A 25,855-nucleotide genomic window follows, 5' to 3' on the forward strand; every position below is an offset into this window, starting at 1 on the left:
TTGTCCGATTCAATTAGAATGACGCTGTATCACAAAATTCCGATTTTCTCAAAAACCGTTATTTTCTCGCAAAATTTCTAAGAGTAAAAGAATGTTTAAAATTCAATTTCCTGTAGTACTGGTAAAATTATTTCATTATTGGCATACTGATTAAAAAATCGATATCATTTTAAGGGCACCCTATCCCTAGTCCGGCACTTATTGAGCTTCCAACAAATTCATACCGATTAAAGATACAAACCATGTATCAAATTTGGTTTCTCTAGTTAAGGCATTGCTGAAATATTATTGTTTTTCAAAATTTAACACTCATCTTCTCAGAGGCCCATATCTCTTCAGCGGTACAATCCAGAAAAAAATGTGTTATAACATATCGGCATATTTTAAGATCTTCTACACGTGCTCTGTGTCAGTAGAGTTGTGAAACACCCAGCATAGTAACAAAAGTGTCCTATGCGATATAGCATAAGTTACACCATCTATTGCAAATCCCTTAAAATTCATTCTTAGTCATTTTATACGTATTAACTCATTATTTATGAACGTGATTTTCTCAATCACTCCTGAATTGAAAAACGAGTTAATATGAATAAAATATTATTAACGCTTCATTTAAATAAAGTTAAAACTAGCATTTCACAATTACCCGTCTTCTCTAGAAATCGAACAGTATGTATGTTGCATTTACCTCACAATTTAAAATATGGAATCACACTACTTCTACTACGTTGTAATCAATGTTTTTCGAAAGATTTGTGAAATCAAAATAATTTAAAACTACAGTTCATTATAAGTACTTAGTATTTATTTACATCATTTATATGAAAACATAAATAATATTTTAATATGTAACAAGGTTTTACAGAAAATATGTTACTAAAAAGTTGTATTTTAAGATTAAAAAAACTAGGGTATTTTTGAAAAAAAAATGAACTGCAATTTTAACAATTTGTTTGTCCAAAAATATATTCAAATGAGTATATGTTTGTGATGTCTATTTTTTTAATTTGGATTTTTTTCCTATTCTCAAATAACTTCATACTTTGTACGTTTTGTACAATATTTTACAAAATTTTGTTTAAAAAGAAACACCTTTATAAGTTACATAATCTTTTCAGAGTAATAGACATATAGTAACCTTTGAGGTTTATGGAAATCCCTGCAACAATTTTCTAATCAAATTAAGTGCTTTATGGCAATATAAATACCCTAGCTACAGCTAACAAAGGATGCCCCGATCTATAGGAATCGTACTTTTAGTTACTGGTGTATGTGTAACATGACGGCATGTTGTATCACATTGTGGACAAAGGGAATTAGTTGATACTGTGAATGCACGAACTGCAGAGTTGTTGAAGTTTTCATTTAAATTGTCTGTACGGTACGTTTTACACTGGCTTTTTGTGGTATCTGTAATACAGGAAAAACTTTTTCTTTGACTAATTGGTGTTGACTTAGGTGTCAGCTGGGTTGATGACTTTAATGAAATAGACGGTAGAAGATTCATTTTCAGTGATATCCATGGATGGTCAAGTAGTTCGTGGATAGTGGGTCGTTTTCTGAAACAAAATATAGAAATTTAAAATTTAGCAAAAACAATTTCGTTATGAATTATAATAACTGATTAATTTCAAACTTCTATAGTTTATTTTACTCTTTGAGGAGGCAAAAAAACATCATATTTAGACTTACGGTAAAAATTCTTTGCTTCATTTTTTAATTTCTCATTGCATTTACGACCTACTTTCATAAATTGATATTTGGTCTAAAATGTATTATTTTGGTATTATTTAGTCTTTTAAAAAAATTGCATTTGCAGCATCCTTGAAAATATCGTATATCTCTGGAATTAAATATTGTAACAAATGCTGTTTTCATCATTCATTCAAGCATATAAAACCTATCTGCATTATTTAATATGTTTCAAGAAAATTAGTACTTTTGACCTTAAAAGTTTATTCTTTAGTCATGAATATTTTTATTATTTTATATGGAATCTTACGTGCGATTTGATAAAATTCAAAACTTTATTTTTCCTTCTTTTTTCATTAATGTATGTTGAGGTCTATTTCTTATAGTTTGTGAGATATTAGCGGTTTTTTATATTTTTGTTCCTAGTTTTGTTTTATAAAACGGACATTACATTTTTAAAACAAAGTGGACGAAATGATGTTTGAGCATTGTTTAAAACAAAAGTTACGTAATCACTATAAGAATGTGCAAACAAATTTTTTGTTAAGGTCATAATTTTTTTGAACAGATTAAGGCAGCACATGATAAAAAATTTGTAAATAAAATAATGAAAAAGTTTCTTTTCAGAGATATTTAATATTTTCTAGGATCGTGCAAACATATATTTTTTTTAATATCAAATAACACTAAAACTTAGAAGCAATATTTGTGTGTCCTAAATTGAAGTAGAAATTAAAAAATGCAGTAGTATTACAGTTTCATTTGAATAAAATATATGTTATTGTGACTGTTTCTAGTTGGTCATTGTTCAAAGTAATGAAACTAGAAACCAAAATAGGGAATACTCTTGAAGGGTTACAATATTATTTAATAATGTCAGTATATCAGATTTGTATTTTTGATTCATTAGTACTATTTGGACAGATGTCTACTGAGTTATTTCTTAGTACACCTTGATATTTGTTATTACAAAGTTTATAACTGATGAAAATTAAAAAAAAAAATAAATAAACTCTCATTCCAAAAGGAATAGTCAAGGGTTGTTTTCATGAAAATATGTTTGCTTAATCAAAAACCTCACATTGAAAAAAGTAAAGAAATAAAAAACAAAAACAAATTTGACTTGTGTAACAATAACTTGAATTACGAAAGTGTTGTGTATTTTTTATTTGTCTGCCTTTTTTATTGCGAAATTTTTGGTTAGAAAAAAATAGTTTGATAAAAATAACTCTTACTGGTCCTTTTGAGGCATGGGTCTATTTATTATAATTAGTATAATTTTTTTCATAGGTGGCAAAATACCGAAATATAGGAAAAATTAGTCGAGTGAAATTTTGTCAAAATATAAAAAATTTAAACATTCTTAAAAACTATTAAACCGACAATGCGACCGATACATTCTTTATGTGAATAATATTGTATCTTATTCGCAGTTTTTGATAATATCTAGGTATTTTCTTTTTAAGTTTTTAATATGTTTGTGTATTTATTTTTTGTATTAACATTACTTCATTTATAGTATTTGTCTGTTCTTTAAATGGCTGTGTATATTCCCATACATTGTAATATTCTCAGTGGAAAATAAAGTATTAATATTATTTTCATTATTATTAAATACTGGAAAAGCATTGCTTAATGTATTTTTTAAATAGCGTAGTGTATTATTATTGAAATCTAAAGATAAAACCAGGTGCCGTATTTCTAATCATTTCTTATAGAAGACAGTTGGCGAGCTTAAAAGTACAGTCAAAGCTCCTTATTCTTGGGGGATACGTTCCGAAAATCTACCACGAATATGGAATCCGCGAATACGGAGTGGCATTTTGTATGGAAATATAGGGGACACCTTCCATTATTGCAAAATAATAAAAAAATATAATAAAATTAACTTATTGAGATAAATTTTAACAATATTAATTATTATTATCAGGTTTAGGCAATGGTTTAAAGAACTTAATGATTTTTTCTTGTATTGCAGCTAATAATAAAAGGCCTTTTAATTTGGATTAATATTCAGCTGTGGTATTATCAATTTGCTTCCACAGACGTATCAGTTGTTATGAAAAAATTGCAAAGCTCATTTGCAATCCGTAAACCTTCACTCTGGTTTTTTAAGTTTAATGTCACTTTTATCAAAGGCCTGTACGCGAGCGGCGTCAATAGCGACTTTTCTTAAAGGACTTTCGGCTTCACTACATTAGAATTTATTTGTTTATAAATATTGTCACACCTACTTGTTTATTTTGATAAATAAATACACATTATTTTAAAAATACGATATGTTTCATTAGTTTTGGATCCGCAAACACAGAATTTTTCACCCCTGAATACGGGAAGTGGTCACTAATTTTTTGGTTCGCAAATAGGGAATCCATGAATACGGGAATCGTGAATAAGGAGCTTTGACTGTACATATTTTCACAGTTACGCATTGTTAAAACACAATAAAATATGTGGAATTCAGCAAGGGACCCTAAAGATGGACAGTTCGGCACTGCAGGAAAGTTATTTTGTCTGTGATATGTTTAAAACGTTCACTGCCCATGTGACTTATGCGCGAGTGCCGCACACACTTGAAAGAGCTTGGAACAACCTATCATATGACAAAAATTATCCTAAAATAATTGGACAGCCCTGGTTACTGCATCTAATTTTAAGACATTTTATTGGGTTAAAGTTACAAATTTCTCTTACCTTGGATCTATAACAAGAGTGCTTTTTATAAAGTCTATTGCTGCACTTGAAACATCACCAAAATGTTCCGTTTCAAAAGATAATGAACATTTTGATATATTTAAATATGTCTGTTGTTTATCATCAGCTCCAAAAGGACTAAATCCTGACAGAATCACATATGCTAAAACCCCTATTGACCATATATCTGTTGAAAGGCTTATTGGTTCATAATTTAAAACTTCTGGAGCTACATAATCTGCAGTACCTGGAACAATCAATCAATCTATACAGGATGTTTATTAAGTACTTGTACAAACTTTAAAGGGTGAACTTTAACTAATTTTAAGACAAATAGTCTTACGATACAGAGCGTCCAAAAAAATTTTTTTGTTTGGTATTTTGAATTTATTTCTGTTCAATAACATGGAAATTTTCACTAATTTGGTGATATTAATTTGTAAAGTGATGACTCTTTTTCGCCTATTTTTCAAAAACAAATTTTTTTTTTTGGACGCTCTATCTCAAGCACCAAGTCGTTGCGGACCCATGTACATATGAATTTTTTATCTTAAAATTAGTCAAAGATTCACCCTTTAAAGTTTGTACAAGTACTTAATAAACATCATGTGTACATAAATATGTATGTATATATTTTCACTAATGTGGGTAATATGATAGTTCTGATAATAAAAAAGTTAATAGGTACTTATTACTGATTTAATTTTGAAAACTAACAGATCGTCAGTATCCTGATGCATATCAGTAAAACCATTAATATTTGAAAGTTAGGGAGTTCAGTTTTAGAGATTAAATCCTGAGATTTCATAATTAAACACTTTGATCCCAGGATTAGAACCTGATTCCGAAGCTTAACTAAAAAAATTGCAATACCTACCCATTGACAAATTCATTTTTCATTTACATAAATTAAAGTTAAAAAGTTCTATATTGAAATAGAGAATACACTTATAACAAAAAAGTAGGTATTCGTAATAATTATACCTATAATGAAACATGGGACCCATATTGTTTTCTTTTTGGTATGAGTCCCATTCTTCATTATTGAAATATGACCACTTTAATTTTTGCGGTGCGTCATTGCTCATATTTCTAAGCTATTTAGGGATCATTACCACTTGATTTGACATGATAAATAAAAAAGCAAATATCAGTACATAATTTGATTTTGGGATTTGATACAAAATATCCAGGATCTTCGTTTTTAAATCTAAAGATTAAGGGATTGAATTCTCTATTCAAAATACAGACACTATTCATAAGTGTTACCAAGTTATTGTCTACTGCTGTATAGATAATTTTTTTACTTTTACCAGCCTTAACATAAAAATTTTAAAGCTCTAAATATTTTTACTTTAATTTGTTGCAAAATTCTTGATCCCGTTATATGTCCCATTTTTAAATTTTGCCTTATATGAAATTAGATGTACCTACATACAATTTTTATACCTAGAGTAAATATTAAAAGTATGCAGAACATATAAAGACACTGTCAAAAATAGAAAGTACTTAAATTTTTAGACAATTTTTGTTATAACTAATAAAAATAAACACTCAGTAGGTATGTAAATAACAAAATAAATAATTAAAAACTCTCAACAAATCAAAAGATTAAATAAATAGAAAACATATTGTATGTACAATAATACATTTTTTTTTTAATTTTCAGTAAATAAAACCTAAGGTTAATAAATCACATTTAGGCTTCATTGCAAAATAAATGCTGATAAATTTCCTTGTTATTAAAGAAATTGACTCTAATAATATCATGTTTGTGTTTGTACATTTTATAAAATTAAAAGATCATATACCTTCACTAATGTATTTTTTTTGTTAGATGAGAAATACATATATCCAAAGGACAGGATATTATAGGATATTGAATTTATTATATCATATAAATTTAAAATTACAATAGTAATTTCTTTGTTAATGTATATCAGTCTCTTGTCGTCATATTCTTTCAACACAGTGTGTTGCCATTTCAAGTCATAGTACATAAAATATGTTTTTTATATTGATTTCAAACAATATTTTTTATTTTCTTTATAAGAAATTCAGCATAATACATAATTATTTGAAAATCTATTTTGTCATTAAATTGAATTTAAGTTAGGTATAAAAAAATTACGAAATTACCTAAAGGCCTTCTTTGTATAAAATGGATTACAAATTGTCCAGAACTGGGTAGTCATCATTTTCAGTATTATTAGTTGGCAAGTATGTTATGTTTAAATTATTGAGAAGTAATGTCTCAAATGCTGATACAAATTGGTAAGATGTGAGGTCTGAATTATGACCTCCATACTAGTATACAGAAGCAAAAGTAGGTATTTTTTAAAGGATCTTGGTTTAAGGATCGTGTTTTAAGATACTTGAATCCCATTTTATAAATTTCATTATATAATTCCTTAACTTCATTTTTAAAATGCACAATGTTTTTTTTTCAGTCTTTGGTATAAAATTTCCAGGACTATCTTTTGTAAAGTTTTATTCCACAAATGGTATCTAGAATTTCTGCTTACACGTCTGTATGGCTTCTCAATTTTAGTTTTAGCTGATCTACAGTTTAAACTATCAAAGAGCTGTGTAAATTGCATCACTTGGGAGACCATTAATCCATTCATGGATTTTGTACTTTGTTTCGTGGTTAGCCACTAAATCTGGTTAAATATGGTCGATCTCCATGTGAAACTATAACATACCTACCAACTCGCTGCTAAAACTGATAGTTGAGTTAATCAGCAGCTGAACTCGATGGAATGGCTATTTCATTAATTTTTTATTTAATTTGACAGTACAAAAACAGACAATGTAATTTCCCATAATTATCCGAAATTTTGTCCTTTTTTTAAATGGATCTCGATGTTTAGGACATTTTTAAAGATGACAATGAAGTATGAATTCAATTTATTAATGATCACCACATGTATACAGTTCTAGATCGACCAGATAATTTAAATAAATGGGACCAAGTGCTTTTTTAACAGATTTCGACTAAGGAAAGTGACTGTTAATAGTGTTTTATAAGCAAATTCAACATTTGTTACAACCTCTTGATTTTGAATATTAGTTAGTAATTATAAGAAATTATATTCAAAATAGCCAGTCAAAATGTCAAAATATCACAATGCACATTGAAGATTGAGGTTAGAAAGTTCTCGTTAGAGCTCCACTACCATATCAATGTAACAAACTGAAATGCTGTTAAACTTTTATATCTTGGTTGCTACTCTATATCTCTGTATTATAGTTTTATTTATGAGCTTACATTCACAAATGTTTATAGTCCAGCTTAATGATACATTAAATTTAATGTTCTAATAAATGTAGCACAAAGTACAGAAGTAGATATTTATTAGATGAGTATAACTTTAATCGGCATTAACTAATGCACAATTTTAATCAAGACTCAAAGTACTGGGCCAAGAGTTTTTGTTGTAATGCTTACTTAATTTTTGTTTTGTTAGGTTTCATATTAAAATATGTTTCTCTTAATTTCCTTAGACCTTGGAATCTCTTTTTACTGTGAATTTTATAAGCTTCAATAATATAACCAGACATAGCAACTTTAACTTAATGTTTTATTTAAAAAAGCATTTTAGTTGACTTAAATAAGAGAGGTACATCAAATATAGTTATTGTTTTTATTATTTAAGATTAGTTAAGAAGTTAAGATGTAGTTCTTTATTTCAAGAATCAGTTACTAACTGGCTTATAGCAGATCGGTTAGTAGATCCTTGATCACACGTAGTGGCAGGAACTTTTAAATTTGAATTCTAAAGTTCTGTCATTACTTCCTTTACCAAAATTGTTCTGTTTTAGTAATGCCCAATAAAATAATAGTATGTTAATGGTTGCTTCCAATTTTTCTGAAGCCTGAACACTAATGCCTGATTGCAACTTAATTTCTTCTACCCAAAGTGCAATCAAGATCTACGAGCCCAGGCTCATAATAGTTCGGCCAGGCATAATTTAGCTACTAATATATTTCAATAAAAGTCAAAACTATTTTATTAAAGAAAAATGTTGGCAACAGAAACATAATGTTTCTTTTATGGAATAGCCTTCTAGCAGTCCAGATCTCTTGCCAATAGAAACATTGTGGCATAAAATGAAAAAACAGTTGCGCAAACATCCAGCCCGTCCAGTTAATGATCCACGCATCAAATTGCAAGAAATTTGGGATAGCACGCCTTCTGGTAAATACAATGCCTGCCAGAATTAAAGATGTTATTCTTAATAAAGGTAATGTAACACAATTTTGATGAAACGGTCGAACTATCCTGAACCGCCAATCTTAATGTTTTTTATTAACAAACTACCCATTGGCACATCAGTACGTAGTAATATTTAATCGTATTTAAGTTAAAAGTTTATACTTTGTTTATATTACCAATATTTTTCTTTTGAGAGTGTTATTACTTTTATTTAAATATATTAGTAGTAAAACTATACCTGGCCGAACTATTATGAGCCTGGGCTAGTACATAAAATAATTTTGTCAGTCTACCTAAAATAAGTTGTTTACTTGAAATAAAACAATACATTCTCTTTCATGCTTACTCATCTTGAAAACTTTCAGTCTTGTAAAAAAGAGTTTCATTAATCCCAGTTGAAAAAGGAATAGTTTTCAATACTCTACATAGAATAAATTTTGATGGTAATAGGGGAAAATTTTTAAGAAACGCTGTTTTCATACTAGGTGCAACAAAAAATATGTTGTCTCCTTTTCAGTGACAAAATATGATGATTTAACCCTATGTACCTGTATTATTAACAATGCCTCCCTTAAAAGATATAGGGTGTTAAAGTTTAACCTTCAAAATTATATTTTCCCAATAATTTTGTCAATTTTTGATGTGTCAGTTTGAAAGGACTCCGCACAAACCTTATGGATTTTAGGTCTCGAATGATTTGTCTGGATTTTTTGTATTTTGTACTTAATATCCTCCTGATCAAAAATGTCAATGGGTGCAAAGTCCAAAAATGGACAGTTTTCAAGATACCGAGGGGCAAAGTCCCCTAAAATGAAACATTTCTTGGGACCGCACGATAATTCGATATACAATTTCGGATCATAATAGATTTTTAAGTGCAATATTTTCATGTATATTTTGCTCAATTAACTCCCATAATCCATCTCCCTAATATATATACAGGGTGTCCCATTTTAAATTACGCACCTGAATATCTCATCACGGAAGCCACCAATCCGAAAATAACCCTTACAAAAGTTGTTGGTTTCGGAGGACATCGGATGGTGTCCTTAATTTTGACCTTGAAGAAGAAGAGCCTTAAGTACCTATCTAAACGTAAACAAACGTACTTATCTAAACGTAAAAGAGGCTTAAGTACCTATTTAAACGTAATATCTTGCGCTCTTTCTGAATCTGGTGTCAAAAATAGAGGTACCTACTTAAAACATTAGATTTGACCTTCAAATGACCTTGAAGGTCAATGTCAAGGTCAAATTGAAGGTAGCCATCCCGTCCGAACCCACCAAATTTCGTAATGGTTATTTTCGGATTGGTGGCTTACCTAACGAGATATTCAGGTGCATAATTTAAAATGGGGCACCCTGTATATATATATATATTAGGAAATGAATGAATTATGGGAGTTAATTGGGTAAAATATATATGAAAATGTTGCACTTAAATATCTATTCTAGACTACTCGCAGGTTGCTAAGCTATCTAAGATCCTTGCAAAAGAAAAAGATCATGATATAGATCTATTAACCAGAGAGGATGGTGTGAGAACCGCCAATCTAAACGAAAGTCTGGAACTGCTGATGCGGACCCACTTGGCCAGACGAAATTGAAAACCCACCTGCAGTCATGGATTGGCAGATTGCCAACCAAACTGTAACTGAAGACAAAATAAGATGGGCAATTTAAACCTTCTCACCCTTCAAATCACCAGGCACTGACGGTATATATCCAACCCTTTTACAATGGGGCTTGGATGTTTTAATGCCGCACCTGGAGCAGATGTTTAGGCTGTGCTTTGCACACCTTTACATTCCAACGATCTAGAGGGATTCATTCCCAAAACAGGTAGGCTGGATTATACCTCCCCAAAGGCATATCGACCCATCAGCCTGACCTCGTTTCTGTTGAAAACGATGGAAAAGCTGTGTGAACGATACATAAGGGACAGTGTGCTTATGGATAGATAGCCACACTCTAATCAACATACATACACTCCGGGGCGATCTACCGATACTGCTCTCAGGTGGTGGGCAGGATCGAGAAATCTTTGGACAACAAGGAGTCCACCCTGGGGGTATTCATTGACATAGAAGGGGGTTTAATAAAACGTCCTTTCCTAAAATCAACTCAGCTCTCATGGAGAGAGGGGTTTCTTCCACCATCTGCAGATGGATATCAAATATGCTCACAAAAAGAGCTATACAAATCAGTGTGGGGTATGCCTTCGCGAGAGGAATTGTTGCAAGGGGCTGTCCGCAGGAAGGTGTTTTATCACCACTGCTGTGGAACTTAGTTCTAGACAGTCTCCTATGCCACCTCAACTCGGAACACATCTGTACCATCGCCTATGCAGATGACCTCACTATGCTGATTAGCGGAAAATTCGAAGTAATCCTTTGCCAAAGAACGCAAACAGCCCTAAGAATTATTGAAAAGTGGTGTGAACCCCAGGAAGACGGAAATGGTCCTCTTCACGAGGAAGAGAAAACTGGGACCAATAAAGGCACCAACTCTCCTAAACACTACACTCGTTACAAAGCTAACATGGAATTTTCACTTTGAGAGAAGATTAAAAAAGGCGTACATATCCTATGAGCAGTGCCGCAGAACCATTGGCAAAACCTGAAGCATGAAACCAAATGTGGTTATGTGGATATACACTGCCATAGTGAGGCCAATGTTAGCCTATGGGGCTGTCGTCTGGTGGCCGAAATCCCAGCAGACGATAGCTAGACAAAACCTCAGCCAAGTACAAAGGGTTGCCTGTCTGAGCATAACTGGAGTTATGCTTACAACACCTACCATAGCAATGGAGGTAATGCTGTGTCTGCCACCTCTGGATATTTATCTAAGAGAAATGGCTATGATAACTATGCTTCGCCTCAAGAACGTTGGTTTAAAACCGGATGTAGGATGTGGAGAAGTTAGAAGTCGCCTGTGGAATGAGGTTGTCAGGAAGACGCCCCTTCTGCAGGCAGACACTGACAGTATTTCTCCCCGGTTTGAATTTGACAAACCCTACACCGTACTCACAAAGAGACAGGAGGAGACCGCTAATGGAGATGTAATCAGCGTCTTCAGACGGATCAAAAAGGAAGGAGGGTGCAGGATGTGGAATATACTCTAGATCCCTGCACATCCGATATCAGTGGACAATGGATGCTACCGTTGTACAAATGGAGTTAGCAGGCTAAGGAAATTGTCCGCAGGCATACTACGGGAAAAACAATCAGAATCTACACGGATAGTAGACAAGCACTACTGACCTTGTGCAATCATAAGATAATGACTAGGACAGTATGGGAATGCCATGAAGCAGTGGTTGTGGCCTCGGCCGCTAACAGCATATCTGTAAGCTGGGTAAGGGACACGAGCGGTGCTTTGGCAATAAAGAAGCTGACAAGCTAGCCAGGAGCGCATCGGGCCTCAACATTTTTGGATCCCGTCCCTCCAGTGTGCTTCTGTTGTCGGCATTTGCTGGAATTATTAAGGAAGACATCCACAAAGAATTCATGAAACGGTGGGATGAAACGATTAGCTGTTACTTCCCTAAGGAGCTCTTAGTGTATCCTAGCAAAGACACAGCCAAAAAATACCTGGCCATGTCTAGGTCAAATCTTCGCCTGGTGACAGGTATTCAAACTGGACACTGTTGGCTAAGGAAACACCTTTACAATATGGGGAAGTGTGAACAGGAAGAAGAGATAGTTGCCGTCTAGTCAACAAGAGAGTCCATGTGGGGAGAACGCTGGCCTTCAATGGCCTATATTAGAGAGATCCCCCTGAGCAACGTCACCACCTTTTTCACTGTAACAGGCTGGCTGGCAGCTCAGGTGGATTGATCTCTCTAATGGGAGGAAGTACAAGAGGTCCAATGGGGCCTAAGTGCTGTAGCTTTGCTACCCTCCCCACAACTCCAGAACTCCAGAATATCTATTATGATCCAAAATCGTATATCTAATTACTGTGTGGGACTTTGCTACTTGGTATCTCGAAAACTGTCCAATTTTGGACTTTGTGCCCATTGACACTTATTATCAGGAGGATATCAAGTACAAAATATAAAAAATTCAGACAAATCCATCGGAACCTGAAATCCACAAGGTTTGCGCGGTGCTTTTAGTAGATACTTTTTCATTCGTAAGGAATTTGAAAGACTTAATTTTCATATGGACTTGCAATTTTAATAATATAAGCACTTTTACAATCTTCTGTCGTGCATTTATAGTTTAGTGTACCTGACAGGCTCACACATATTTGTCCGAAATTTTATAAGAATAACTTTAAATTACAATATTTTATTATAGATAAGATTATATTGCCTTTGTTAGGTACATTATCTTCCAGTCATTCACCCATGGGCGTAGCCAGAAATTTTCCTAGGGGGGGATCGAGGGTCAGTTTATTGAAGGAGTATGGTATGTGAAATCAGTTTCAAAAATACCAAGAGTATATGGTTAAACCGAGGAATTTAGTGCACAGGCTTTCCTACTCTACGACTAACAGCAATCAGTGGTCTAAAGTGATTAATCTGACTGTTTTATGTCCAGTAATAATAATGTAATTTTTTAAACTTGCAGCATGCAGCAAGGATTAAATATTTTGATTTAATATATTTCTTTACGTTAGTATTGTATTTAATAAATTGTTCTACTTCAAACTTTTTAATTATTAATTCAAATAACTAGACAAGATAAGATTAGGTTTTAATTTTAATGGTATCCTATCGGTCACAGATAAGTATAAAAACATATTAATAGAGAACAATAACGTCTCCCCAGAAATTAAAAAAAAAAAATTAAATATGCACCGAAACGATTGAAAATAACTAACAGAGATACCATAGTAAAAATTGAAGAGAATAATATGCACAAAATGAGTAGGTACAAGTGATGCATTTAAAATTTTGAAAAAAAAGTTTGAAATTAATAATGTAGGCACACTTATATGAAACACCATGTACAAAATAATGAATGTTTCAGTTTCAGATTTGTGTATAATAAATATATTAACAATTATAAAATATCAATGACCCCGAACAATTTTTAGAATTTATTAATGTTAAGAAAGGTTATTCTTCTATTTTGTCCATTCCAACATAAATGAAATTTAAAAAACACATCATTATCAACTTTTAAAAGCAATTATTTTTTTTACTGTATTATGCCTGCTGTATGGAAAAAAAGGAAAATACATTTTAAATAACCTCCTCCCTTCAGTCCAAACAGTCCGTGAAAGGATTGATTATAAAATTTGGTTTTGCAAAACCACAAATATATCACACTAAGGAAATAGATAACAGTTCACGAGTTGGTACACTATAATAACACACGTTAACATTTCAAATTATTTTTTTTCCTTTCCCAAAACTCAATTAAGAATTAAAAAAAAATAATGCTAGATCAGACCCATTTTTTCCTGAGAACAAATTTCGGGGTTAGAAAAAATTCTGATGCAAGGATTTTCCACAAATCACCTTCAAATGCGCGATATTTCAGATTTTTCTGCATTTTTTGGGTAACGTCATGACACTCATCAAGACGTGTGTTATGAACCGAATTCTGATTTACAAACTTTTTGACATAAGAGACTGCATATGAAAGGTTGAGATACAGATTTCCAAGCCATGGAGCAACAATTGTCAACTGACTCTCAATATAGAGCTCCATTTTCTCAATAGAACTGGATGTCTGCGAATTTCCACTTTCCGGTTCATTTCTCAACATCTTGTTTTCCTTTTTTCCAATGCCATCAATTTTTATTCGGTGATATTATTTCCGCAAACATATGACGTAGGTTATTCCCCAAGATGGTGATGGTGTCGTGGCCTTAGGGCTTGAGTCCTGGATGAATGTTGATTGATTTTCAATTCAGTCAACAATGGGACTAAGATTTATCTATGGGCAGGTTCCCAGAATACAAAACCCAGAATGGACGGTTCAAGAGGAAGAAAATCTTACATTGCAACAATTTGGTGAATGAAATAAAACGTATCGCCGCAATATACTGCCGTTTGACAAACCATAACGTGGATGGGCCTTTTAGAATACAATCTCCTAATTTTATTACTTGACTAATTGCTGGTAAAAATAGTCAACCTCTGCAAGAAATGATCAGAGTTGATTAAATGAGGTGATTTTAGATGCATTGTCCATTGATTTCTATAAATCGCATCGTAGATGGAGATTTTTAAGAAGAACGAGAAGCCAGCAAATGACATTCGCACACTTTTAGAGTTTCGGTGCCGTTTTATTAGCCTATGTTTAATATATTATCACTAGGAATATAACTATTCATGCCTAACAATTACAAGATATCTTATTTTCTTAATAAAAAACCACAGTTTCGTTTTTTAACAGTATCTCGCTTATTGTTAGAGATGAACCCAACAAACTTTATATAACTACGCTCGACAGGGAACATTCTATCCAATTTGTAAAAATATACAGGTGTTCCATTTAAATTAAGCGGCCATTTTGTTTCGACTTCAATTGTTTTTCAACTATCATTTTCGAAAAATTCATAAAAATTCGTGCAACTTTTGTATTTCACATTTTTTTATAACTTAAAACAAAAAAGTTAAAGGGGAGGTCAAAATATAGTGAATCACCCCGTACATTTAAAAGAAAATTTATCTTATAAATTTTATATCATTCATTAAATTCAAATTGTGATTAACAAATATTGTACATACATATTCATTTTTTTTTTCAGAAAATTACTAATTAAGTATGTATAACAATAAATAATTTAAATATGATTGTATTGTGGGATAAAGTTAAAAGATTATTAAAATAAAAAATTTTATCATTTATTTGTTACTTTTGGTATTTATTAGTATTAAAAAATATTGACAAATAACGAAAAATAAAATTTTTTAAATTTATATAAAAAATGTAAGTAAGTAATGTCAGACTTGACAATTAATATTAAATTTTAACATCAATTCATAACACATATATTTCAAAAAATCATACGATGTAGCCGAAAAATAAGATTATTTTGTAATTTTGTGAACTCATCGAAATAAATTAATAAACCACAAATATATTTTGTCGTCATTCAAATTCGTATTATCCGCTATTACCCTTGTTTTTAGATTACCCGAAGAATTACAAGTGAGAAGCAAAATTACCCGAAAAATTAATAATTAGCACATTGGCAGCACTGTATAAAAGTTTTATAAAACTCTTATTTTTTTCTTATATAAAAAGTTTATGATCTTTGTTTTCATATACCTAGACAATGAAATATTAAAATTAAGTTAAACCTATTTCTTTTACAAATACCATAAAGCATAATGCGACTTTTCTCCTCATCTTCTTCCATCTCATATAATTTTTAAGATCCCAAGATTCCCAAGACTCCAAAGTGGTTAATGTGTGTGACTTTAGTGTGAATAATAAATACATAAATAAAAAGATAAAGCATTTTAAATATATACATTTGCATATCTGTAAACACGTTAAATTTACTTTGTTTGAAATATAGCAATACATGGTATTGATTTCAAAGGACAAATGTTTAGCAGTATTGTTATTCTCAATAACATGTACTGTCTTGAACTCATAGAATATTTGTATACAAAGTTTCAACACACTATAACAGCAAAAAGGAATGTTAACTTACTAGGCAAAAAGTAATATTTATGATATCTTGATCCTTTCTACTAATATTGTCTTACCTAATATTTCTCGTATTGTAATACCAGGTTCAAGCACTTTTGATATGCCAAAATCGCAGAGTTTGATATCATCACAGCAGTCTTCAATGCTCAATAGTAGATTTTGTGGTTTCAAGTCTAAATGAGCAATGTTTTTATCGTGTAGGTAAGCTACACCTTCTAATATTTGTTTCATAGCTCTTCGAGCTTCCTCCTATAAATAAAATAAAAATATATAGTATTCAAAATAAACAATTATGTAGCAAATTATGAATTATTATTTTTGTTGTTTCCAAGGCTGTTTCCACATAGCAACATATGCATCCAATTTAAAATTTTAATTGTCATATAGAAGATAATATATGTCAATCCTAAAGTACCAAGACAAAAAAAAAACTTCCAAATTCAACTGGATAAATCCAGATTTGTCAGAATCTGTAGTATTTCTCGGGTACATGACTACATCAAATGATGTAAAACCAAATCCAAAGAAAAATGAAGCTGTTCAAATCTGTCCTATCCAACGTCCACATCGCGATACACCCTAATTACCCTATACTAAATGTCTCAAAAAAGAAGAAAAAGTAATTCATACGCCAGAATCTCTTAATACATGTGAACATTGCAAGACAATTTTGTGCAGTATTTTAACATTTCCTGACTAAAAAACACTTTATCATTAAAATGAGACCACAGTATAGACGTATCAGTAGGCACAGAGAGTTAATTTATGAATGAATGAAATCCGCCAGCCATATTATTTGACCTTGCCATTTTAACTTAAAATAGCATCACTCCGAAATGGGAGTGATGCTATCTTTAAACTATTGTTTCAGCCGACATTTGTAATCTGCACGAACGTACCAGGCATGCAGTGTGTGGAGAAAAAAGCGATACGTTGATACTTTGAATTTCTTGGTTCGCGCGATTTGGTCCGTACGGTCCTGTTCGCACGAATGAGACGAAATCTGTCGGGCCCTTTAACCGAAACAGAATTTGCACGACGGTGAAACCGTACCGCTTTTTTCCACACACTGTGTGTCTGGCATGTTCGTGCAGATTCGTGCGGCCCAATTCGCGCGAATTGAACGAAATCTGTGAGGCCCTTTATGCATTATGAACCCTACCAAAATAAATTACTAAGATCGAAAAAGAATTGTTCGGACGGGTTATGGGCAAATTCACGACGATAAATAAATATGATCTACGAAAAAAAAGTTAAATAAATAATTTCTGGTGTTTGAGTTACAAGCCTTCAAAGTTGTCAAAAATAAAACTTATTTAATTAATAACTTCATAATCCTTTTACCGATCGTCTTAAAAGTTGGCACATTTATTTGGACTATTATGGCGGATTATTTCCTAAAGCTTTAGTCAAATCGATATACTGGGTGATAGTTTTCTTCGGTTACCTCTCCCTTTTTGCGGTGAAAACTTTTACAGTGATCGAATTCTTTTAAAACGGGCAGCAACATTGAAAAGGTCGTTTTATTAAAAAAAAAAATTGTCTCTTGACAAAATCGCCTACAGAAAGACATTCTTGAGAAAAATGGCATTATTTGCAGATCTGTGCGTTTCGGTTTGCGTAGCAGCGTCACGGATTTAAAACTTTGAGATCAGTAGGCGATGAAAACAAGATGTTGATTGATGTGCTATCAGGTAATGTCATTGTTGTCGTGTTTCTTTAGGATTCTCATCACTACACACATGCAAATTATGAAAATTGACAACTACGTTCTTGTAAAACAAGATTCGTCGGTACAAAATAATTTTTGAAGTAAATTATTATCTACTGCGAAGCTATTCACCAACCAGGCAAAATTGTAGACGTGCGTTGGGATCTAAATTTTCAAGTTCTTGAGCAGAAGTTAAATGAAATGGCCGAAGAAGTTGCTTTTTTAAAGTTTTGTGAACATTAGTTTTACCTCGAGTTTTACATACATTTAGTTGTCTTGATACACTGCGGACACTTCATAATCTGCATAATCTTGCTGCCCGTTTTAAAAAAATACGATCACTGTAAAAGTTTTGACCGCTAAAAGGGAGAGGTAACCGGAGAAAACTACCACCCAGTATATCGATTTGACTAAAGCTTTAAGAAATAGTACGCTATAGTAGTCCAAATAAATGTAGCAAATTTTAACGCGATCGGTAAAAGAGTTATGAAGTTATTAATTAAATTAGTTTTATTTTTGACAACTTTGAAGGCCTGTAACCGAGGGGCGATCCGCCCGCTAAGGAAAAAACGTACGAAGATTACAAAATTTCTGAAATCTTTTGTAATGTATCTGCAGATTTCAATATCGATTAAAAAAAATACAAATTTCATATAAATATCAAGATTACAATATCTTTCAACCGATTACAAAACATTTCAGGAGATTTCAAAGTTATTTTAGTAGATTTCAATGATTATTTAAGATTTCAATAGGATTATTAGAAATTAAAAGAATATTTCAAAATTTCTTAATAAGTATTCAAGGAATACGGGAAGATTACAATAAGTTTTGAATGTCCATTTGAACAAAAATAATTGAATTAACTTCAACTGTCATTCATTTCATTCATTAACAGTAGTGCTTTGAATAAGAATTTCCAACATCATTTTTACGCAAAAATTGTAACATTCTGATTAAGTTTTTGTTCGAATGAACGTTAAAAACTTTTTGTCACGACAAAAATGATAACGCCATTTTGAAAGTAGGTTTAGCCCAAAATATGCCTGATACTGGAAATTCTTAATCAAAGTACTACTGTTAATGAATGAAATGAATGACATTTGAAGTTAATTCAATTATTTTTGTTCAAATGGACATTCAAAACTTATTGTAAGCTTCCCGTATTCCTTGAAAACTTATTAAGAAATTTTGAAATCTTCTTTTAATTTCTAATAATCCTATTGAAATCTACTAAAATAACTCTGATATCTCCTGAAATGTTTTGTAATCTGTTGAAAGATATTGTAATCTTGATTATTTATATGAAATTTGTAATCTTTTTTGAATTGATATTGAAATCTGCAGATACATTACAAGAGATTTCAGAAATTTTGTAATCTTCGTATGTTTTTTCCTTGGCGGGTTGCCCTTCGGAACACACCAATCACACCATATAGGTTTCTGTGGCATCCTTTGGAAAATGAGGTAGGAGGGGGCGTTGTATAACGACTACATCGACGAAATTCATTAACTGATTACACAGATTACAGCGAGGATTACAGATAAGATTACGTAGATTACAGATAGATTACATAGATTACAGATAAGATTACGTAGATTACAGATAAAATTTCATAGATTTCAATTTCAAAGAGATTCTTAGATGATTACAAAATTTCAAAAAGATAATTATTATTAAAACGTCTTAATTACACGGAGATTGCAAAAATTTCAGAAACGGTTACATAAAGATTCCAGGGCAAACGTACGAAGATTACATCGGCGGATCGCCCCTCGCCTGTAACTCTAAAACCAAGAAGTTTTCGTTTAACTTTTTTTCGTAGATCGTATTTATTTATCGTCGTGAATATGCAGTCAAACATTAACGGTGAAATTTGCGGACACCCTGTATATTTTTGGAAAAAATTTTATTAATCGAACCAACCATAAACCATAATGGTTATTTAAAATAGAAAATTAGTAAGATGGTGGCTAATATTAATCCAGATTGACTTTCTAGAATAAAAATTGACGCAAACCCTATTGACCCAATACTAATCTCCGAGTCAAAATTATTGAAGACGTTTCTATTTCAGAAATAGGTGAAGAAATCTGAGAAAGACCAACAATAAAACAAATATTTCAAAAAATTGATATAGCACAAGCACTCCCTGAAAATAACAGAATCACCATAGTATGCTGCAAATCCAAGAAATACCCTATAAAAAAAACTGTTTCAACGAATATAATTACCAAATAAGAATTGAAGAATTAAGTAATATTATTACCGACTCAACATCTGTGAATCTATTTAAAACTAAAATATGTCTTTTAGTAACATTTAGAATTACAGCATCTGATAATGATATTAAATTATTAAATTCATCAATTTCTCCAAAATTCACCTATTGTTTATGGGTACTTTAAAACACCTAAAATAGGAGATTATTCGCATTCTTCAACAACCTTTTATTAATTTAAAATGAAATATTTCTCGGAAATTATTTGAAGATGTAGAAGTCATTGAGGAACAAACTGAAAATACTTAAATACTTTCGTGAAGATAACTTAATATATATATTCATAATAGCTATTATGAATGCACTATATCAAGTAGATATAAAATAAATATATTAGTACCTACATTATTTAATATTATATCGCCATTGAGATAATAACGTTTTTGTCCTTCGTCCCATAAAATATTTTTGATTTACTAAGTGCAATTAATTTCATAAATACAGGTAAAACCTACGTTCGGTTTGAACACGGTGGGGTAATTTGTGTCTCAACCTTAAGCCATGAGAAAATCCTTACTTTCGCTTAAGTGATAAAAAATATTATTTTATAGACAAAAGATCGTTATAATAATTGCAAATATAAGTGTAATTACAATTACTTTACCTCTCCCAGGCACTGCCCGCCATCGAGTATATGTTGAAGTTCGCCGCCAGCGGCTAGTTCTAGTATTAACGCCATTTCTGTCGTGGACTCGTAGACTTCATGTAGTCGAATTACTCTGTTCGCCGTCTTACACTTCATCAACACTGCTATTTCATGCACAATTTCTTTCATTTGGTCTTGATTTCGACGTCTTTTTTTCATAAATTTGGCAGCATAAGAAGTACCAGTTTTTTTATGAACTGCGCGACACACCGTAGCGTACTTTCCCCTGAAATAAAAAAATTAATTATTATCATACAATACTTTATAACATAAACAACTATGTAATAAACATTATTATAATGTATATTTTAGGATGTTTAAAAATATTTATTTGCATATTCACCCGGAAGGTTTCCTATATTACATGAAATTAAATACTTAATAAATACATCTCTCAAGGCACCCTTGTTCCTACAAAAATTCCTTTATTCTCATAAACTATTTATTTTAAATGTAATTTATTATAAATCCAATTTGTTTCCTAAATTCCGCATATGTACTACATTTTACCTCTGTACGCGCCACTGTTGTTTACTTGTTTTTTGGAAGCGCTCTCTAATTGACTGCAAAGCTCGCCAGGTTAGTATTTGACGTACAACCGACCACTTCGTACACTCGATGCACCTGGGCGACTACAGCTACCTACTACCAGAACACAGTGCGTATGCAGCGGTATTTCAGATTTTACATTGAATTTCATTTTAAATTTGAAATGATTTATCTTACGTCTCCTAAAAATAATGACACGATTTTCCTTTGATAAAAGACCAACAACTTTTTGCTTTACTTTGCATCGAATACGATCCTACTATAGTTTTTGTAGTGACGATATAAACACAGAAACTCTTATATGGAACACCCACATTATAATTAAAAATGTGGAAAAAATTAACAAAAGGCTAAAAGGTTAATTTATTACGTTTTTCAAATTCAGTAAAGAGCGAGACATTTCCGTGAACATAATTGCAGTAGTGTCGAGATATATCTACAGAGTGAATCTTACAAGTGTACAGGGTGATTCACTATATTTTGACCCCCCCCCTTTAACTTTTTTGTTTTGAGAGATAAAAAAATGTGAAATACAAAAGTTGCACGATTTTTTATGAATTTTTCGAAAATAATAGTTGAAAAACAATTGAAATCCAAACAAAATGGCCGCTGATATTAACTTTGTTAATTTAAATGGAACACCCTGTATATTTTTACATATTTGGATAGAACGTTCCCTGTCGAGCATAGTCATATAAGGTTTGTTGGGTCCAGTCTAACAATAAGAGAGATACTATTAAAAAACGAAGGTTTTTTTATTAAGAAAGTAATACATTTTTTAATTGTTAGACCTCTTTCGGACATTTTTGCCTTTTTTCCATTTACGTAAGGATTTACAGATTTAGTTATAATATATTTTGACGTATATCGGACATTGATATGGTCCAAAATATAGTATAGGTATTTTAACTAAATATCACTAATTAGGCCGTGAGAGGCATAATTACTCATGCAATGTCATATGGTAGGTCGTGACAGTGACAGGTAGTAATGTCATGATAACATTGTTATTGATTGACAGTTTGTATTATTATTTAATTAAAATGGGTTACACAGAAGTAGAAAATTGAAATATTATTTGGAATTAAAATATAGAGTATGCAGAAGAACTTTATTTCAATTTTCTACTTCTGTATAACCCATTTTAGATGTACTTACACTAAAACTGAATTATACAAAAAATAATCAATATACTACACTAAGTGTCGTTTAGTGAATATTTTGTCTGTACTGTCACTTTTTTCTTAATAAAATCCTCGATTCTCAATTAATTTTTTTTTATCTTTACATAAATAAAACCTGCTATATCCTTTAGCATCCATACGGAATTCAAAAGTATTTTGTCATAAAAAAATTTCACACCCCACCCAGAGAAAAATCCTAAATACGCCACTGAATATATCTATTTCTCTGAAAAGAAAGTTTACATTTTTTAGAGTAGATTGAAAAAAATATATAAACTTCATTCATTTTTCTGCTTGTTATAATATTTTTAAATTTCTGAAATCATCCCTTAACTTCTAGCCACTCTAAGTCTGTTAATTTTAATAGTACAAGAAATAGTCTGTGGGCCATTTTTATGTAGAATTTTATGCTCTACAACTTTTATAAGAAATATTTTTTCTAGCTCTTACCCCTTTTGAGTTATTTTGAAAAAACCCTTTATTTTATCTTTTTTCACCCCTGGCCCGGGGCTGAAAAAAAGTTACTGGTACTTATTGCTATTATGTACCTCAAACTAACTTATATAAAAAATTCGGGGAAGTTGACCAAATTGCGATTTAAAGACCCATTTAATTGTACTATAATAGCTTGGCAGTTTCTTAAAAATGCGCGGGCCCTACATTTTGCTGCGTAGTAAAGAAAAAAAAAATGGTACCCCGAGATCAGAGGAGCCGATGCTAAGAGGTATTTTTTTTATACAATTGTATAATCTGTGGTCTTTGTAAAATTTTATAGTGGCACAGATAGGATTTCAGTCGTAGGCTTTCAGTGACATGGTTATCGAATACATTGGATTTCGAACGAGGTGTTACGTAAAAATGTAAAATACATATTTCAATGAAATCCACATCTATCCAGCGCCGGCGCCGTTGCGGTGCCGTCCGTCCATCCTGCGTGCGTTTCTCAATGTATACAAAGTACGACCGGTCGACCGGCAATAATTGTAGTGTTTTTATATCATTCTGCGTGTATTAATCATCGTATTGTTCCTAAGAGTGCGGAAATTATCGCAAGAAAAAAATTCAAAAAGTTGTAGTAATTTTATTATTTATTAGTACTGGAAAGTGAAGTACCAATGCATTTGGACAGAAAAAATTTCATAAGGTCATAAATATTCCTATCCCTTTAAAATGAAAATGTTTTGAAAATAATTGTAAATATATTTCAATTACCTGCTTGTTGTTAACTGTGAACTTGTTTTTTAATTATTTATTAGTTATGAACATATAATTCACATAAGCTTCTTGACTTTTATTTCAATCTTAATTTAAATTTAAAACCGGTTAAAGAAGGATCAGAGGATTTTTTTAAAGGTGCATATTTAAAATTATTTTTAACTCATCATTTTGACTGTTTAAATGCCAAATAACAAGACAACTTATGTTATATTTTACAGGAAATTGTTTTATTACAGACGAAACATTATTTAAAATATTTTGGTATGTTTATGTTGTAAAAGCAATACAACGTACCAACTTTTTCTTAACACAAATACAGTCAGTTTACATTTTTAATTTCTGCTATATCGTGTGGTGGTCACAAAGTATTGTCAATGATTTTGTACCAATATTTTAGGGATCATGCAATCATAAAAACACTTCAAATTCAATTAATTTTTACATTTATTTAAGCACCAGAATTCAAAGAAGTAGAAAGGAAACAATTGGGAAAAAATCAAATATGAAGGAATATTATCTTCTCGATTAACTTCAAAAAGCAAGAGAGAAGATTAAAGGCACAAAAAATTACCAACTAAACAGAAACACATAATTTTGAGAAATAACTCGACAGCATAAGAAAAAAACATTAAAAAAGTTATAAAACTTAGGCTGAAATATTAATTCTCAGAATGGAAAAGAAAAACCCAGAGAGTATATACTCTCTATCATTATAATCCATTTGTACAGAAAAGGTGATTCTCTAATTATTATTAATTCGGCATTGAGGGTTACCTAATAAAAAATAAAAAAATCTTACAGAAATCAGCTCTATAATCAACAAATCAAAATTTAAACAAAAATCGACGTAATCAAATTTAGACAAAAATCAACGTAATCAAAATTTAGACAAGAATCAAAGTATTTTACGGTATACTTACACCCAGCTTTTCTAATCAGTCTAACTAATCAGACTTAGAGTCAGACTAATCAGACTTAAAATCACTCAGTCTTTATGTTAAAGTTATTCTTTTTCAAGAATCAGTGATATCTCTTTAAACTTACATAAACTGACAAAAACCTTTATCTAACAAACTATGCAAATAAACTTTGAAAATTAACAAAAATCTGTCTTAACATCGACTAAATAGACGACTTTCAACAACCTATAGTAAGTAGGTAATAAAGTAAGTTTCTTAGAAAAAAGTATTTAAAAATAATATTCGAATTTCAAAAATACAAAAATGAAGTATATCACCAAGTAATAATAATAATGCAACAATGTCATATATCATACATATCAGAACTCTTATTATTTTACTTTCTCAAAGAGAAGAAACTTACAAATATATGGAAAATGTAATGAATGGCATAAACTGATAAGCAAATAAAACAATAATGTCAAAGTAGCATATTTGCAGAAGAGTTACTGTCCTGTTTTACAAACAAACATACAAGTGTCAATTCCTTTAACTTTCTAAAAATTATTTTATATCAAGTGATGGAAATAGCAAGACGAAAGCCTGTATACAGAGTGCAAATGCATCTTGAGCATTCAACTTTTTTACCTAACATGATTTTATATACTCGGCTTTAAACCACATACTTCTATCCTATACTGATCATTTTGCAATTGACTCGAAGCCGAAAAGTGGGGCGACGTACCAGCGTATTCATACGCATGCGTTTACTTTACGGGTTTTGATTGGTTGAAAGGAACCAAGAACGGTGAGCGCCGAGCGGTAAAAAGCCAAACCGAGCTAACCTAAAAAATATTCTCATTTTGTTTTGTGTTGTGCTAGTGCTTTGGTGAAACTGTTATGGTATAGTGTATATTTTAATAAATAAATAAATAAATGTATCTTTTGAGTTTTATTTCATAATCTGTTTAAACCTGCACTAATTCTTCTATTAATTTGTCTTGTGTTGATATTTAGTAAAAATGTTTCAAAATTATACTCGATAAGAGCCTTCCTTAAGGGCCTTTAAATAGTGTTTTCCGCAAAGACAAATAATTTCAAACATTTAATAACTGAATAATCTAAAGTTATTAAAT

The 25,855-nt window shown here is 31.3% G+C and overlaps 1 protein-coding gene across 1 annotated transcript; it reads right to left on the bottom strand.

Moving 5' to 3' along the window:
- Positions 1 to 937: 937 nt before the first annotated feature.
- On the bottom strand, positions 938 to 21,092 carry LOC108916377 (death-associated protein kinase related-like). The gene is made up of 4 exons (XM_018722611.1): positions 20,828 to 21,092; positions 16,287 to 16,479; positions 4,387 to 4,633; positions 938 to 1,559 (listed from the first exon to the last, which is right to left on the bottom strand). Exons 1-4 carry the CDS (start codon positions 21,026 to 21,028, stop codon positions 1,220 to 1,222), a joined length of 981 nt encoding a protein of 326 aa, XP_018578127.1. The 5' UTR covers positions 21,029 to 21,092; the 3' UTR covers positions 938 to 1,219.
- Positions 21,093 to 25,855: the final 4,763 nt, after the last annotated feature.

Source organism: Anoplophora glabripennis, unplaced genomic scaffold (genome assembly GCF_000390285.2).
Source record: "Anoplophora glabripennis isolate ALB-LARVAE unplaced genomic scaffold, Agla_2.0 scaffold1511, whole genome shotgun sequence".
NCBI classification, from domain to species: domain Eukaryota; kingdom Metazoa; phylum Arthropoda; class Insecta; order Coleoptera; family Cerambycidae; genus Anoplophora; species Anoplophora glabripennis.

Excerpts from the sequence above, each read along its gene's own strand:
- LOC108916377 (XM_018722611.1), bottom strand. The coding sequence starts at position 21,028 with ATGAAAAAAAGACGTCGAAATCAAGACCAAATGAAAGAAATTGTGCAT. Across the intron at positions 16,480-20,827 it reads GCGGGCAGTGCCTGGGAGAG|GAGGAAGCTCGAAGAGCTAT; the intron begins GTAAAGTAATTG and ends TTTTATTTATAG. Across the intron at positions 4,634-16,286 it reads TACAATACGAGAAATATTAG|GTACTGCAGATTATGTAGCT; the intron begins GTAAGACAATAT and ends TGATTGTTCCAG.